We start from the raw sequence: 18,639 nt of genomic DNA on the forward strand, positions 1-18,639 counted from the left end.
TCAGCACTTGTGCTCTGGGTCCTCGTTTTCTGTACAGCGCTTCGAGAAGTCACATACCCACTAACATCAAGGGCAGGATTAGCAGCATTCCCACTGACTTCAGTGGGAACAGGTTTGGGCCTTTAACCGGTTAATAAATTGACTTCCCTAGAATTTTGCATTCCAACTACAATGAGAGAAATGTCGTCCATTCCACACCAGTCTACTTTGCAACATGTAAATTGCAGCTTTGGCCATCTGTTCTATGACTAAGGGTCTCCACCACTAGCAGAGATTTGCTTAGCCTACATAACTGGCTTCCCTGTTCACTACCAGCAGGACCAGAAATGAGCCCTTGGGACAAACCCTGCTTGTGGCATCGTCTCCACATTAGTGTGAAGTTCTGAAATCTTCGCCTGATCCTGCAGTCGCCACTCAGCCAAGGTGCTGAATTCAGTGACTGGCAGGCATGGGCCTCATTATACATCTAAAATCTTAGTTTTCTGCATGTAACTTGCACTTCCTACGTGGCTCTGGTAGCAGAGTGTTCATGTGGATTTGGAAGCTAATTTCATGAGTCTGGAAGTTGCACACACGGAGAGAACTAAGCCTCAGGATAAACAAACACATGCTTGTTGCATGGTCTCCACTTCTGATGGAGAACAGAGACCTGGCCCCACTTTGGGAGAGGAGAGCTTTCTTAGTTGTAATCTGAATGCTAAATTTCTGGGCACTTTCTTTGGCTCTAATATTTCAAGATTAGCCATAAAACCTCTGTGTAAATATGAACTTTGAACAATTATAGCTTCTAAGTAAAGTGTTCCAAGTGGTGTCATATCACCAGCTGCAGATGTAATTCCTTCTAGTGGGTTTATTTCAGCCCTCAGCCATGATAGCTGGGGGACAAGGCAGACTTCCACGGGAAACAGCAAAGGTTTAAAAACTGAGAATAACTACAAACTGTGGAACTCTGAACGGCAGGTGCAGGTTCCAGGGAGGGGACACAGTTTACACAGTCGTGAAAGAACTGTGCCTCTTTCTGAGAGTACCTGGGACTAAGTGCTGTCATACTGACAAAGGGATTCTGGAGGAGAACTAGGTCTGACTAACCATTTGAGTTAAACAGTCCTCAGTATCTGGCCCTGGTGTGGACAGTCTGGTTTCCTTTGCACCAGCTGTAGAAGCTGAGCAGGGCAGTTGCTAGTAATATGGATTCAGAGTAGCAGCTGTGTTAGTCTGTATTCGCAAAAAGAAAAGGAGTACTTTTGGCACCTTGGAGACTAACAAATTTATTTGAGCATAAGCTTTCGTGAGCCTCTGCTCACTTCATCGGATGCATTTGGTGATGTAGAAGCCCTCTACACCAACTTTCCACACAAAGATGGGCTACAAGCCGTCAGGAACAGTATCCCCGATAATGTCACGGCTAACCTGGTGGCTGTGACTTTGTCCTCACCCATAACTATTTCACATTTGGGGACAATGTATACCTTCAAATCAGTGGCACTGTGATGGGTACCCGCATGGCCCCACAGTTTGCCAACATTTTTATGGCTGACTTAGAACAACGCTTCCTCAGCTCTCGTCCCCTAATGCCCCTACTCTATTTGCGCTACATTGATGACATCTTCATCATCTGGACCCATGGAAAAGAAGCCCTGGAGGAATTCCACCATGATTTCAACAATTTCCATCCCACCATCATAGAATCATAGAATCATAGAATATCAGGGTTGGAAGGGACCCCAGAAGGTCATCTAGTCCAACCCCCTGCTCAAAGCAGGACCAAGTCCCAGTTAAATCATCCCAGCTAGGGCTTTGTCAAGCCTGACCTTAAAAACCTCTAAGGAAGGAGATTCTACCACCTCCCTAGGTAACGCATTCCAGTGTTTCACCACCCTCTTAGTGAAAAAGTTTTTCCTAATATCCAATCTAAACCTCCCCCATTGCAACTTGAGACCATTACTCCTCGTTCTGTCATCTGCTACCATTGAGAACAGTCTAGAGCCATCCTCTTTGAAACCCCCTTTCAGGTAGTTGAAAGCAGCTATCAAATCCCCCCTCATTCTTCTCTTCTGCAGACTAAACAATCCCAGCTCCCTCAGCCTCTCCTCATAAGTCATGTGCTCTAGACCCCTAATCATTTTCGTTGCCCTTCGTTGTACTCTTTCCAATTTATCCACATCCTTCCTGTAGTGTGGGGCCCAAAACTGGACACAGTACTCCAGATGAGGCCTCACCAGTGTCGAATAGAGGGGAACGATCACGTCCCTCGATCTGCTCGCTATGCCCCTACTTATACAACCCAAAATGCCATTGGCCTTCTTGGCAACAAGGGCACACTGCTGACTCATATCCAGCTTCTCGTCCACTGTCACCCCTAGGTCCTTTTCCGCAGAACTGCTGCCGAGCCATTCGGTCCCTAGTCTGTAGCGGTGCATTGGATTCTTCCATCCTAAGTGCAGGACCCTGCATTTATCCTTATTGAACCTCATTAGATTTCTTTTGGCCCAATCCTCCAATTTGTCTAGGTCCTTCTGTATCCTATCCCTCCCCTCCAGCGTATCTACCACTCCTCCCAGTTTGGTATCATCCGCAAATTTGCTGAGAGTGCAATCCACACCATCCTCCAGATCATTTATGAAGATATTGAACAAAACGGGCCCCAGGACCGACCCCTGGGGCACTCCACTTGACACCGGCTGCCAACTAGACATGGAGCCATTGATCACTACCCGTTGAGCCCGACAATCTAGCCAGCTTTCTACCCACCTTATAGTGCATTCATCCAGCCCATACTTCCTTAACTTGCTGACAAGAATGCTGTGGGAGACCGTGTCAAAAGCTTTGCTAAAGTCAAGCAACAATACATCCACTGCTTTCCCTTCATCCACAGAACCAGTAATCTCATCATAAAAGGCGATTAGATTAGTCAGGCATGACCTTCCCTTGGTGAATCCATGCTGACTGTTCCTGATCACTTTCCTCTCCTCTAAGTGCTTCAGGATTGATTCTTTGAGGACCTGCTCCATGATTTTTCCAGGGACTGAGGTGAGGCTGACCGGCCTGTAGTTCCCAGGATCCTCCTTCTTCCCTTTTTTAAAGATGGGCACTACATTAGCCTTTTTCCAGTCATCCGGGACTTCCCCCGTTCGCCACGAGTTTTCAAAGATAATGGCCAAGGGCTCTGCAATCACAGCCGCCAATTCCTTCAGCACTCTCGGATGCAATACGTCCGGCCCCATGGACTTGTGCACGTCCAGCTTTTCTAAATAGTCCCTAACCACCTCTATCTCTACAGAGGGCTGGCCATCTCTTCCCCATTTTGTGTTGCCCAGCACAGCAGTCTGGGAGCTGACCTTGTTAGTGAAAACAGAGGCAAAAAAAGCATTGAGTACATTAGCTTTTTCCACATCCTCTGTCATCAACCTCAGCCTGGACCAGTCCACACAAGAGATCCACTTCCTGGACACTACGGTGCTAATAAGCGATGGTCACATAAACACCACCCTCTATTGGAAACCTACTGACCGCTATTCCTACGTATATGCCTCCAGCTTTCACCCAGACCACACCACACCACAAGATCCATTGTCTACAGCCAAGCTCTACGATATAACCGCATTTGCTCCAACCCCTCAGACAGAGACAAACACCTACAAGATCTCTATCATGCATTCCTACAACTACAATACCCACCTGCTGAAGTGAAGACACAGACTGACAGAGCCAGAAGAGTACCCAGAAGTCACTTACTACAGGACAGGCCCAACAAAGAAAACAACAGAACGCCACTAGCCATCACCTTCAGCCCCCAACTAAAACCTCTCCAACGCATCATCAAGGATCTACAACCTATCCTGAAGGACGACCCATCACTCTCACAGATCTTGGGAGACAGGCCAGTCCTTGCTTACAGATAGCCCCCCAATCTGAAGCAAATACTCACCAGCAACCACACACCACACAACAGAACCACTAACCCAGGAACCTATCCTTGCAACAAAGCCCGTTGCCAACTCTGTCCACATTTCTATTCAGGGGATACCATCATAGGGCCTAATCACATCAGCCACACTATCAGAGGCTCGTTCACCTGCGCATCTACCAATGTGATATATGCCATCATGTGCCAGCAATGCCCCTCTGCCATGTACATTGGCCAAACTGGACAGTCTCTACGTAAAAGAATGAATGGACACAAATCAGACGTCAAGAATTATAACATTCAAAAACCAGTTGGAGAACACTTCAATCTCTCTGGTCACTCGATCACAGACCTAAGAGTGGCTATACTTCAACAAAAAAGCTTCAAAAACAGACTCCAACGAGAGACTGCTGAATTGGAATTAATTTGCAAACTGGATACAATTAACTTAACTTTAGGCTTGAATAGAGACTGGGAATGGATGAGTCATTACACAAAGTAAAACTATTTCCCCATGTTATTTCTCCCCCCCACCCCACCCCCCGCTGTTCTTCAGACGTTCTTGTTAACTGCTGGAAATGGCCCACCTTGCTTGTCACCATGAAAGGTTTTCCTCCTTTCCCCCCCCCCCCCGCTCTGCTGGTGATGGCTCATCTTAAGTGATCACTCTCCTTACAGTGTGTATGATAAAACCCATTGTTTCGTGTGTGTGTGTGTGTGTGTGTGTATATAAATCTCCCCACTGTATTTTCCACCAAATGCCTCCGATGAAGTGAGCTGTAACTCACGAAAGCTTATGCTCAAATAAATGTGTTAGTCGCTAAGGTGCCACAAGTACTCCTTTTCTTTTTAGTAATATGGATGGCATCCTTGTCTGTGGTACCAGGGCACTGCTGAGCCCTCGCTGTAAACCCTTTCCCTCTGCCCTTGTTCTAGGAGCAAGCTTGTGACCTTGGGAGGGATATTTCAGCTGGGAAACTGGAACAAAGAGAACAGCCCCCAGGATCACAAAACAATTTGGGAAAATTGCTGCAAGCTGCTCCCTGGTCTCCAGGTACGTTATATCGTCCAGTGCTGATAGAACAGCTGTTGCCTTAGAAAGCTGATTTATGTGTTGTGGCATATGGGGATAATGTAAGTATTAGACAATGGGCCAAGGAGAACTTCCCCCTGTAGCTAAGCTGAATCCCCTGGGAAAGTGTTTTGAAGATGAACCTTTCAGTATAATTGTTATCTCAGTAATGCAAATTATCAGAGATCCATCTTCAGCAAACTGGATGGACTGAATGGATTTGTTCAGGTGATCTCCCCTTATAAAGTAATGGCCATCTTACTTTCAAACTCATCAGTACAGTGTCGTAGTACCGTGGAGACCCCGGGTCAGTGTCTGATATTGCATGAGGGCATATCATAACATTAGACATGTATACGGGATTGTACAGGCTCTGAGAAGCAGGAGGCCAAAACCAACCTAACAAAACCACTCACCAAGCTAACAAAAAAAAAAATGTCCCCTTTAAGAAGGCTTCCAAACCAACCCTAGCAGGTGGAGATCTTGGTTCTCTTAGTGTTCTAGGAGGCATGCAGGCTTTCTCCCTTTCCCTTAAGCATCAGCTCTGGGGAGTAGCTTAACCCCATTCATAAGGCCCTTTCTGCAGAGCCTTGAATCAGAGCAACCAAACATATGGTCAAAACCCAAAGTCTTTAAGGCCCAGGTCAGCCCAGTGATCCGGCGCCTGCCACCCATAGCAGCCTGCGTTGCTTTTGCTCTCTAATTGCTCAGCTTCCTTTTCTTGTTTATATGGGCCAGCCCCAGGGGCAGGACAGGTTGCTCCTTGATTGCACCCAGGCAGTCTTGGTTATTGGCTCCCATCTGGCCCTTAAAGGGGTAATATACCCTGCTATAGGCCCCTTTCATCACAGAGCTCTGAAGCACTTCACAGACTTAAACTTATGCAAGGCCCATCTCTGATATTACACAATGATAGCTGTGTTACAATCCCCCATGCCCTTTTGCAGTGCTGCGTTAACGAAAGTCTGAAGTTTAGATGTGGCAGTTTGCATCGACTCACAGTAATGCTGCCAAATTACCTTGGGACAGCATGAAAAACAGCTCAGGGCACTGGCTGGCTCACACAATTGGTAACAGGACCAAGAGCCTTTTGCCTCTGTGAAACTGGCTCTCAAGTAGCCTAGACTGATCCTGATCAAAAGTAATTCCTGTCTGATGGCCCTTGGCTGGACTATGTGAACTGAGTTAGCAGGTAAAATTCAGTTCTGTTCCCAGCGGACAAGAGTCCACAAAATTCCTCATCCCAATTGATTGTTTAATGCAGTTGTGTTACTGACATTTAACTGCTAAAACCAGTGACATGTTATCATCTCCAGAAGGCAAAGATTGTGGATGAATGGAGTGGCTTCCGCCCTGTGCGCAACACAGTTCGGTTGGAGAGGGAGGCAGTTCGTCATGGACCTTTAAAATCAGAGGTACACAGCATTCTGTACGTAGAAATCAGTTGGAGTCCTGAGTAATGGCACTTGAAGCAATATGTTTTGTCAGATCAATCATGCAGCTCCTCTACAGAATAACCAGTTAGTGCAAAACTAATTTAGCAGCTTTCATTTTGATGATGGTAATGAAACATCAACATTCCACTCACATTGCTTTGTTTTCATGCAGACTATAGAGGTCAGCTCTGCTTTAAAATATGCAGGGTTGTTTATATTTTTGTGTTGAGTCCCTTAATGCTGAAAGTGGGTGTGTATACTAAGGGGCTGATTTTACAAAATTGGAGCTCAAAGCCTGTGGCATTTTTGCATGTGGACCTTATGTCTCCCATCCTAAAAATCTGACCCTAACCCAGCTGCTCAGGGTCTCAAGGATCATTATCCATGTTACCAACTTAAACGCCATGAAACGTATGTTGTAAGCATTATCGGCCACCCTCACATTTCTTCCAGTGATTCCTAGTTTAAAACAGATCTAGTGGCTGAGTGGACAGGGACCCAGTTTACTCAAAATCTGGCACAGAATTGTACAAATAAATGAATGAGAGTTGTAGTTACTTAGCACCTCTGAAATCATACCACTTTAAGTTCCTAAATGTGGAGTTAGGTGTCTAATTTTGGGCACTCTAGTTTCTAAAATTTGGCCTGTGTGTTAAAAGTTCACCAGGATAACATCCCTTGAAATGTTTCAGAGTAGCAGCCGTCTTAGTCTGTATTCGCAAAAAGAAAAGGAGTACTTGTGGCACCTTCGAGACTAACAAATTTATTTGAGATAAGCTTTCGTGAGCTACAGCTCACTTCATCGGATGCATCCACCAAATGCATCCGATGAAGTGAGCTATAGCTCACGAAAGCTTATGCTCTAATAAATTTGTTAGTCTCGAAGGTGCCACAAGTACTCCTTTTCTTTCAGCATATTAATTGAGACCCTTAGCATGGTGCAAAGCAGTGCAGTATTAAAATTAATTTATAGATCACTCTGTTCTTTTATCATCACATCCTGTCTACATCGTCTTGATAGAAGACAGACATTTGGCTATCGATCCTGACGCTGAGTCATTCTCCTGCTGAAACAAAGTAATTTACCTTGGCAGGCACAAATAAGAAGTTGAGGTATATCAGTTTGTACTTGCAGGAACATGACTGTAAGTGCCGTGGCTGCTGTTGTGATTCTAACTGCTGAAGAGCTGCACTGAAAGTAGCTGGTAAGGACCTGATCCAGAGCCCTCAGTAGGACTCTCTCGTCTTCAGTAGGCTTTGGATCAGGCTCCAATTGTCTGTGGCCAAGGCTATCATGACTTCAACCAGGAGATTGCTGAATAAAACTGAAAACAGAGCTACATGTTGTGAACCACTGAAAGATCAGTCGTTCCCCTACCCAAACCCAGATGCTGGCCCAATACGTGGGTAGGGAGGGAACTTGCAATGGGTGAATTCACTATGCATCCCAAGGCTTCCAGATTTAAAGAGGGTTGTGGTCAGGAAGGTGATTCTGACATGAGGGCTGTGGTAGATGCAGGTCCTAGGTGGGGCTGGGCTCTCACCTATGCAGGACATCTCTCCAGAGTAAAAACAAGGGCAGCTGCAAGCTGCTCCATTTTATGTAAATTGGTATAGCCCCCACGCTCCTGGCGAGCTGCCACAGTAGCTCTCAGCTGCACAAAGGCATCCCTGCGCTAGGCCATAGGGCCAGCTTGCAGCACTTGGGGGCTTAATCACTTTCAGGTGATGACAGGAGAAAGAGGAAAAACAACTAACTGAGATGTGTTTTTACCTAGTATCCAATTCTAGTGCATACTGATGCAGTCCAGACCCTGTCGTGTGCTGTCGTCCTCCAGCTGTGAAGCTCTCTTGGCCTCAGAACTGTAACTGCTGATTGGAATCCTCTTGGACAGTTCACTGTTTTGCAGGGTTACACTGTGGCATTTGAACCCCAGTGTTTAGTTGCCGGGGCTTTTCCACATCCACATTTCCGTCTCTTTTAGGTGATACACAACTATGGCCATGGTGGTTTTGGACTCACCATCCACTGGGGATGTGCCATGGAAGCTGCCAGGATCTTCGGAAGGATTCTAGAAGAAAAGAAGCTGGCCCGACCACCACAGTCCCACCTTTGATTTAACAGAAATACTCTACTGATCAAAAAGAAAAGGAGTACTTGTGGCACCTTAGAGACTAACAAATTTATTAGAGCATAAGCTTTTGTGAGCTACAGCTCACTTCATTAGTCTCTAAGGTGCCACAAGTACTCCTTTTCTTTTTGTGAATACAGATTAACACGTCTACTGATCAGCCACATTTCTTCCATGGCAAATCCGTCATAGGCCCACAGCAATACTGGAGGGTGGAGGGGGAGAAACTTTAGTTGTGTGCAGGAATCACCCGTCCTACAGTAGCACCAGTAGCTCAGACGTCACGGGCAAAGGCAAAAAGAAATAACTCAGTGATGCATGTTTGCTGTTTGATGCCCTCAGCAGCTCCAAGACGGGTCTCTAGGGTACAGGTTTCAGATTGTTACCAATTAACTCCCTGTTGCTATTGTTTGCCAGCTGGCTGGCTCATCCTTGCTCTGTTCTCATATAACTACACCATCGAAATATAAATAAATCCTGTGTTATTGTAAATGGTCTCTGTAGTGAAGCACTCAGACGCTGCTAGGTCGGTCTCCAAAGGGCAGACGGAGTTCAACTTACTCTTCGCTGGCCTGCAGTTCATCTCTGAGATGTGTTAGCATTACTGGACAGGACCTGAAGCTGATCCAATGTCAGCTGAGGTCTTAGCTTGCTGTTCAGCCAGCCAGCACACAGTTAGATTTGTAAGCCTTGCCCAAGAGATAAAAGCTCCTTAGTAGAAAGAGGCTCTCGAACTCCTGCAAAAGTAGCAGCGGGTCGAAGATACAAGCTGAAGGCAGGTTTCAGAGTAGCAGCCATGTTAGTCTGTATTCGCAAAAAAGAAAAGGAGGACTTGTGGCACCTTAGAGACTAACAAATTTATTTGAGCATAAGCTTTCGTGAGCTACAGCTCACTTCATCGGATGAAGGCAGAGTAGCTTTTCTTACATTGAAGTTGGGTCTAAAGCATTTGGCTATTGTACACATTCTACTACTAGACATTCCCAAAGAGGGGTTTTCAGATAATTTATACAGCAGCAAAGGGAACATCCTAAGGGAACTCAGGCTATGTTTGCCAAATTCTACATATAGCAGAGATGATAGGCAGAATAGCTGCACCTGCATCTAAAATAGATGTTGGCACTTCAGTCTCTCATTTCCTTTCACCTTGGTACATCGCTGGAAACATGAGCTTAGGAAAAGGTCTGACTCTTGTTAGCTTGCACCTGCTGTACAAATTGCATATGGGGCTGCCAGGAAGTTACAAGGCCTTGGGGTGGGGTATATCCTGTGCAGGAACTAGGGCTGTCATCAGCAAGGTGTTGGGTGATGAGTTGGCTTGCTCCGGCCTGGTCTCTCCTCCCTCAGTTTGGTCTGGTCAGGGTCCGGATCAGGAGGCATTAGAAGCAGGAAAGGTACCTTTTGGTCTCCCTGTGGTCAAGAGAACATGGCTCCAACTCAAAAGACCAGAGAGTGCTCAAAGGAGAGCACTCCCCAAGAAGGCTGTGTCCAGCATTCAGAATCACAGCGCAAAGTCCCCTCAGAAGCCAGGTCTGCTGCCTTGTCTACAAATATGGGGCCCTTCCCATCTTCAAGACTATTCCCAGTGGTTGCCATGGTAATGGGTAATCCCATTAGGAGTGTGGGGCTCTTCTCCCTGTAATGCTGTCAGGCTGCACACTGCCAACCCTAGCCCATTGGGTTTTATTTTTCATGTACATCTTCATATGTGGGCCAGGGTTTTGTGGGTCACCGTTTACCTCCTTTAACTTAACAGTAAAAAAAAATCTGAGAGCCACCAGCTCCCATCCCATCCAACACAGCTTGTTCAGGATGCTGGTTAGGCTTGTGCCACTTGACAAATGCAGGGCCGGTTGCTTTAAGAGGCACCAGAACATTTGAAAGGCATGTGGCCACAGCCCTGCCTCCTTTCTCTGCCTCTTTTAAAGATAGAGTCACACGTCCCAGGTGGTGGAGAGCAGCTGGATGTAATAAAAGATGCCTTTGATGGAGCACTCCCTTTGGAAAGAGAGGAGGTCTGAACATAGGCCTGGGAGCTAGGAACTTCAGCTCTGACACCAACTCCCTCAATCCCTCTGGACAAGTCATTTTACTTGTCTCGAGTGCCCCATTTGTACAGTACAGGGTGGTTGTGAGGTATAATTCATAGGGGAGAGATTTTCAAAGGCACAAATGGACATTAGGTGCCCAACTCAACTGACTGTCAATCACAATCACAAGGGTAAGATCAAGAGATTTAAAAAAAATGAAAAAGTTTTCAACTGGTTAATGTGAATCCTAATGATTTGTGATAGCACTTCAACAGAAACCATCCAGTGAAACAGTCATCTACTCAATTTCACTTAGTGGCAATATGAGATATTAAGGACCAGATTCTGCTCTTCCTCAGACTGGTATAACTCTGTAACAACTCAGTTGACTTCAGAAGAGTTACATCAGTGTAAATCTGCAATAACAAATCATCATATAGCCCTAAGTAAATGTTGGGTTTATCAGAGCTTAAAGCACGTGGGAGCTATTACTCTTCATTGCTTGAGATGACAAATGTGCTCCTAAGTTGGCTATTAAAAAAATATAAACAGAGCTGATTAGGTGTGTGATTCTATTTGCAGTCTAACATCTTAAAGGCCAGATTCTAATATTTGTGCCGGCTAAAGGTTAGATCTAAATGTGCCCATGCATGATGCTTCTCCTTTTAGTGATGGGATTGACAAGGTCTGAAGTACTAATTTAACAGAAACATCCAGATCTTCATTCCATGTTTCCAGTATTTTAGCTCTATCAATTTGCAACTAACATTTGATGAATTGCCACAATTCTAGGGCCTGGACAAACAGAAGGTTCTGAAATTGTATAACGTGAAATTACCTAGTTGGCTAAATCTTATTGCTAGTGGGCAAGTGACCATTAAAAACACAATCACAGCTGGCACTATTTGGAACCCTGTGTAATTGAGATAATTTGTTCATTTCAGTGTATACAAGCTGTACTTAAGCTCTAGGCTCTGCTAACAGTCTCAACAGAGATTCCCAGGATGAACAGAACTGGAGATTTTTCTTCCTACTTCAGGGTTGAAGCACATAAGCAGGGAAAGCAGGGTGGAAGCTTGCACTGCTGCGGTCCACCTTGTACCTGCTCTGTAGATGAAAGATCCCAATCTCCAGGGGCTGCCAATCAGCACTGTTTGCCTCTCAATTCTCCACAACAATTACACACTGTCATGAAGCAAAGCCAGAAGTAGGTCAAATGTCAATAAATATGTCCCCTGGAAACAAAAGAGGGTCTTGCACTGGAAGAAGTGATGAGAGAGCCTCAGAAATGGCCTGAGAGTCCAGTAAGTTCAGAGAAACCTCCAAAAGCTTAACCCTCCTGCCCACTCCCAGACACTACCGTCACAACCCAGTCCCATTCTGTAGCTATTGCTTACTCCTACCCCAGCAGATAGGTGTCTCCTCCCAGATGGGTTGTGGCTTCTACTGTAGCTGCACATTAAGAGTGTACAACCTCAGGTTACAGAGTGCTTGAAGCCCATTGGTCATTTTGACCCAGACATGAAGGAAATTCCATCCGTGAAATACCGGACATCAGAAGGAGAATAAATCATTTGAGAGTTAAAGGGACATTGTCAGGTCAAATATAGCCTGAAATTTTATAAAAATAATCATTTGCAAAATCTAAAGCCAGTACGTTTCCGTCAAATACATTCTGAATGGGAAGGTTTAACAAATGAACATTCTTTTTCAGTGTATGCAGTACTGAGGACATGACAGTGGAACCTGCTAGAAAGTTACTACAGACGGACAGTCTATTCTAATTGCGCAAGCTATGTGCATTTCAAAAAGTAAACAAAGATCTTAAATAATGAAAAGTAAATCAAGTCTTTAAAGCCCTTTCAGTTTTCATAAGCTATGGGTTATTTATAAAGGAGTTAAGAAAATGTGTAATTTTTCACCTGACAGTATCCCTTCAAGTGTAAAACAAATACACAATTAAAGGTCTAATTTTTAGAACCTACAGATCCAACTGAAATCAGTGGGAGTTTCATATATCTAGGATATCTAAAAATCAGGACACAAATATCCTGTGAAACTACTGACCCTTCATAACACCTGCAGTTATCAAGGTCCCATAATGGATTACACATCTAGGGCAGCAAAAGCATCATTACTGTAAAAACTATTAATTTATTCAACATAAAATATCAAGTGTGGAATGAAACTATCCAATGTTGCATTATTAACATAGGAACAAAAAGAATATTGTACAACAAGCTCAATATACACAAAGTTTTTTAAACATTAAAATGTATCCAGATTAGAAACTGTACATTCAAACACGAGATAACATTCAATGTTCTTTCAACAAGCATTTAGGAATACTAAATCACTTGTCAAAGCATGCCTGGAGAATTATGTTCCCCACAACAGCTCTGCACATTAATTAATTGGACAGTTAATATATCTGTGAACCCCATGATTCGATTTGCTCCTAAGTTTAATTCAAATTGATCTCATTTTATTTTTTAAAATGAACTAGCTATATTAATTCCTTCCCCAGTGAAAAATACACAATAGTGTTTAAAACAAAATCTTTGGAAGCTTAATTATATACATTAATAATGTTGCCATATTAACAAAATATGACATGACTATTTATAGGCTATAGTGCATCAACTGAAATGTTTTTCAGCTTTTCTCAGTGGACATGCTGGAACATCCTCCTCCATTATTAACAACTTTCAGGGACACTCACTTGAGCTGCTTAAAGGCCAGATCCTGCTCCCACTCGAGTCAGTAGCAAAACTCCTGTTGACTTCAGTGAGACAGAATCAGCTCTTAAGGGCCCAATCCTGTCCCCTTTTACCTGGAATCTGATTCAAGGGAGTCAGTCGAAAGACTCCTATTGACTCTAATGGGCTTTCCATCAGGCCTCAGGTAGAGATCACTGTTCTTGACTGAAGGCCTATGAATTATAGTTACTTCAGCAGGGCTGATCCTGGTATTTCTATAACAAGGTACATTTTTCAATGTAGCATTTATATAAAATGAAAAGCAAAAATGCCTCTAAATGGCTTTTTGTAATATTGTAAATGTGATAGGTTAAACAGGTACCAGCTTCTCAACATGATTAAAAGCCTTTGCATAGCCTATAAATATCTATTAAAATGAAATATTTTATTGGAAGTGTGTGTATATAAATTCACACACACACACACACACACACACACACACACACTTCACATAAAACTCTCTGAATGCACATTTTGAAGGCCGTTGCAATATCACATCTTCAAACTGTTGAATGCTGACTCAAAAATCAAAGCAATGTGTGCATATGACCATTTGAAAGGTAGAAGTAGATTTTTAAATAGAGGAGGGAGCTCAATAGCAAGCTAAAAGGCTCATTAGCTAGCGTGTTAACACAGCAGTCCTGTGAGGCTGTAGGTTTCATGCATATGTTCTCTCCCCTAACACGCTTACAATGAATCGAGTTTTCAAAAGAGCCTCCAATTCTGGGCATCCAACTAACTGCCAGTGCAACTAACTGCAAGCACAAATGATAGAAGTTGGGTGTCTAACCATGCTTCCCATCAGGTAAGGATCTAAATTCTATCATTTGTGCTTGTAACTGGTTACAGGTACCAAATTACAGACCAGGCTTAGGCCCTATATAGTGTTTTCATTGCAAGGTTCATAAGGACCACCTTACACAGCTGTGCTGATGAATCCAAAAGCTAATAGGAGTTGCACTCTGGCTATCTGAATGTTACAATATGCAATTTAAAACCATTCAGGGCTTGTTTCTCCCCTCACAAACATGCTGTATATCTTGTGTACATTACCGTGAGAGCCCCAGGTAAACAAGCAGGTGTGTCACATGAATTTGAGGGCAGCACTGAGCTACTCTAGTTGCATAATACATGAGGGAGGGATATCCAGTTAGAATTTGAATGGTGAGGAGATAAGAAGGAACTATTCCCATTGTCTTCTAGTTAAGAACACTTTCTGTTCACTTTAGATCAGCGGTTCTCAAACTGTAGGTCGGGATCCCAAAGTGGGTTGTGACCCCATTTTAATGGGGTGGCCAGGGCTGACTTAGATTTGCTGGGGCCTGGGGCTGAAGCCCGAGCCCCACCGCCCAGGGCCAAAGCCAAAGCACAAGGGCTTCAGCCCTTTGTGGCAGGCTTCAAGTTACAGGCCCCCTGCCTGGGGATGTAGCCCTGGGGCTTCAGCTTGGCACCCTGCCCAGAGTGGTGGGGCTCGGGCAGGCTCAGGCATCGGTCCCCCCTCCTGGGGTCTTGTCGTAATTTTTGTTGTCAGAAGCAGGTCATGGTGCAAGGAAGTTTGAGAACCCCTGCTTTAGATTGATTGGAACTTTTAGCATATTGGAGAGTCAACACTGAATACCGAACTAATAGACAGGCAGAGATACTCATACCAATGTAAAGCGTTAATATTAGAAATGGACAACATTCTCCTATGACATCAAACGCATATAAAGCTGGATATCTCTGAACTGAATTAAATTTTCATATTAACATTAATATGAAAATGTAACATTAACCTGTTCAGACCAGCGAGCTATTTCTGGAGTGCTTCATTGTAATCACCATCTTTTAATGCTAGGTGAATATTTAGACTTTGGGTCCCTTGTCAGTCTTACACCTCCTGCACCATAAGACACCTCCAGGCAGAATGCCAACAATTGACTTGGCCTTTCCTGGTAGTTTGGAGATCTTCAAATTCCTTTAAGGAATTTCCCATGTGTAATTTCATATAATGGTATAAGTTAAACAGCCTAGTACTTCTTGGAGTGTTCTACTGTGCTACAGCTCTGCATTTCTGTAAGTGAAAGTTGAATGTAGATTGTGTTCTCTTATTTTGCACCCATTGGCACACTCAGTGAACTATTTCAGCCCCAGAGAAAAGGCCTTTGTAGGGAACGGCTTGATCCACCATGTAGTTAAATATGGTCTTGTGCAAAATCCATAGCATGCACAACCCTATATTTCTGTGAAATGACTGATCAGACATATTATGGAAAACGCATGGCTTCTCACGGCCTAGCGACTAGAATTAAGTACCTCTCAGTTACATTTGATGGTGTATTCCATAGGCTGGATTTCTGGAAAAATACCAAGACCCAGGGATGAAAACTGTCTGATTTTGTTACACATTTCTTTGCTTTACATCCATCAAGTTTTGAAATTTGAATCCCCATTCACAGACAGATTCCTTACAAACCAAAAGGCTACACAGATAGTATATATGAATTGAATTGTCCTCACCTGAACTATATCACTCCCTGTGATGAGAGAAAGAACTGTATCAACTACACCAAAATTGCAAGGGGAGAGTCAATCTTCTGCTGATGACATTGGTATAGCTCTTCCCAGGACTTCTTCTCATTTAAGCTGTGACGCCAATTACATTCCTTCATAACTTGCCATTACATTCCATATACAACTGGCAGCTACCCTAGAGCTCTACCCAGCTGACAGAGAACCTGCTCCTGTTGGGAGACACAGGAAGGCAGTTCCATCGAAAGTGCTACAAGCAGCTGTTCAGATTAAGACATTGGTGTCATAGGCATTGGCTACACCACTATGGGAATGTACTTATGCAAATTGAACAGAAACATATCTGGACCCATGCAGTAAACCACAGCGTGCATCTCCACACACAGAGAGACATCAGGACAGCTGAAGCAGTCTTCACCAATGCAACAGACAGAGGGCTCAATGCTTCTGGCAAAAGGTAAATTCTGTTCCAAATCGCTAGAATTTACATTTCTTATATAATGTCCCATCTCTACATTCAACAGCACTCTTCACAGACTCAAACTACTCTGCCTTGAGGAAAGCAAACACTCAAGATATGTTCCAAACAACAGAACTTATAGGCAAGGGAACTGGAAAGCATTGGTTGGTTTGCTGTTACAACATGTTGTTGTTGTTGATGACTAAAAAGTGCAAGGCAGGCATCTAATTTAAAAACCCTATTCTGTAGTGTATGGAACCCACCGTGTGCTATGCCAGGTACACAGTAAATATTAATCTTTTGCTTTTAGGCATCAAAAGTACTGTTTTTTTTAAAATTACAGCTGATACTAAATTGCATTCAGTTAGCTATTTGCTTGACACAGGACATTTTAAGCTCAGTATCTGACCATGCAAGCACAACAGACTATTAAAAATCCCCTTCTCTCTGAACTTCAAATGACATCCTGATCAAATGTCTCTCATTACACAAGTAAATTTTTATGAGTAAAGAGTAGGAAAGACACAATTTGCTTAGGTCCAAATCAAAAGTTCCTGTATTTTGACACATGACATTGGCAGTGACAGCACGGTCGGCTTTATACGCTTGGTTTTTAAAAATACAATTCTTGCTTGTTTCACTCTTCCTTGCAAGGGGACAGCGGGGGCTCATGTCCTATCATTCCTGTGATCCAGAATTTGACCTGGTGACTCCCATGTTGTGGGATCCTCTCCCAACCATCTCTTGTCCCCATTCTCTGTGGCTGGACTCCTGCAGACCACGCCCTTTGGTTTCAATGGGCAAAAAACAGGAAGCCAAGGCTGCTAACAGGCAGCATCCACTGTAAACCACCAGAGTTAAATAGACTGAAGATTCCAGCATCACCTATGGGAAAGTCAGTGAAAGGGTAAGAAAGGACGAACTGAATCCATTGCTAAAGAAAACAAGACTGGGGTAGAAATGTTAACTCCTTTAGGGGAAAACATCACTTTTTAAAAGCCACTATATTACATGCTTTTCTTTCTTTTTAGATAATACTTATCCCATAAATACACACAGAATACCTTGGATTAAGATTCACATCACCCATCTGAGATAGGCTAATATTATTCTTACTTCATAGATAGGGAAACCATGGCAGAGAAATTAACTGACTTGCCCAAGGCCAGTGTCAGAGCTAGGACTTCCTGGCTCCCAGTCCTGTAGTCGGACCACTGAGCTACCCTCTCTCTTAGGAGTCTCATGAAAGTGATTTGCAATCATGCAAATAAAATGAGGAACAGAAAATAGCTTCTCAGACTTCACGTATTGATCCATTTGTCAGTTTGGTCATTTTTACTGTCTCCCTCCCTTTTGAATGGGTCCTTCAGTCTTTTCCTTCTCCAGCAAGTCCTGATGGACTGGAATGAAAACCCCATATCTGAACAATACCTGCTTTGGGAAGGTTCAGCTCTGAACTTTGTGGCTCAGATCCATTGCTAACAGAAATATATATCAGTGTCTGAAACTCATCAATAGTCTCTACTTCAATCACTCTCTGTGCCTGCTTATTCCATTTGTTTTTGTTATTGCCCTTTGAATGAAAAAATCTTGCCTGAGCTCCCTGCTTATTCTGCTTTTCTTATTCTTTAGATTTTATCCACTAATCCTGATCCTCTGGCTAATGTGAAAAATGCCTCTTTATGGACTTCAATATTATATCACTTTAAAGTCTCCTCTATTCCAGCTCAGCTTAGAAAAGAGACAACTAAGGGGGAAATGATAGAGGTCTATAAGATTATGAATAGGGTGGAGAAAGTGAATAGGGAAGTGCTGTTTACCCCTTCCCATAACATAAGAACGAGGGGTCTCCCAATGAAATCAATAGGTGGCAAGTTTAAAACAACAAAAGGAAGTATTTCTTCACACAACGCACAGTCAAGCTGTGGAACTCCTTGCCGGGGATGTTGTGAAGGCCAAAAGTATCACTGGGTTCAAAAAAGAATTAAATAAGTTCATGGAAGATAGGTACATCAGTGGCTATTATCCAAGAAAGTCAAGGATGCAACCCCATGCCCTTGGTGTCCCTAAACCTTCAACTGCCAGACGCTAAGACTGGATGACAGGGGATGGATCACTTGAAATTGCCCTGTTCTGTTCATTCCCTCTGAAGCATCTGGCAATGGTCACTGTCAGAAGACAGGATACTGGGCTAGATGGGCCACTGGTCTGACCCAGTCTGGCCGTTCCTATATTCTTATGAGAAATGGATCATCTCTCTCAAGTTTCAAAGATCAGAAAAACGTGGAGGCCTGTTACCATCTTGGTTGTCCTGCACACAGCCTCTCCAGTG

The 18,639-nt window shown here is 43.7% G+C and overlaps 2 protein-coding genes across 5 annotated transcripts in view; one reads left to right on the plus strand and one right to left on the minus strand.

Moving 5' to 3' along the window:
- Positions 1 to 9,039, plus strand: part of DAO (D-amino acid oxidase) — a 29,185-nt gene extending 20,146 nt beyond the window's left edge. For all 3 annotated transcript variants that reach the window (XM_043498433.1, XM_043498432.1, XM_043498434.1), the window contains exons 9-12: positions 4,844 to 4,961; positions 6,296 to 6,394; positions 8,401 to 8,546; positions 8,697 to 9,039. In XM_043498433.1, the coding sequence (XP_043354368.1) occupies positions 4,844 to 4,961; positions 6,296 to 6,394; positions 8,401 to 8,532 (349 nt within the window). In that variant the 3' untranslated portion in view covers positions 8,533 to 8,546; positions 8,697 to 9,039. The remainder of the gene's footprint in view (positions 1 to 4,843; positions 4,962 to 6,295; positions 6,395 to 8,400; positions 8,547 to 8,696) is intronic.
- Positions 9,040 to 12,711: 3,672 nt separating this feature from the next.
- Positions 12,712 to 18,639, minus strand: part of LOC119843882 (SV2 related protein) — a 34,795-nt gene continuing 28,867 nt past the window's right edge. For both annotated transcript variants that reach the window (XM_038373817.2, XM_038373815.2), the window contains one exon: positions 12,712 to 17,192. In XM_038373817.2, the coding sequence (XP_038229745.1) occupies positions 16,986 to 17,192 (207 nt within the window). In that variant the 3' untranslated portion in view covers positions 12,712 to 16,985. The remainder of the gene's footprint in view (positions 17,193 to 18,639) is intronic.

This window comes from Dermochelys coriacea, chromosome 15, assembly GCF_009764565.3.
Source record: "Dermochelys coriacea isolate rDerCor1 chromosome 15, rDerCor1.pri.v4, whole genome shotgun sequence".
NCBI lineage: Eukaryota > Metazoa > Chordata > Testudines > Dermochelyidae > Dermochelys > Dermochelys coriacea.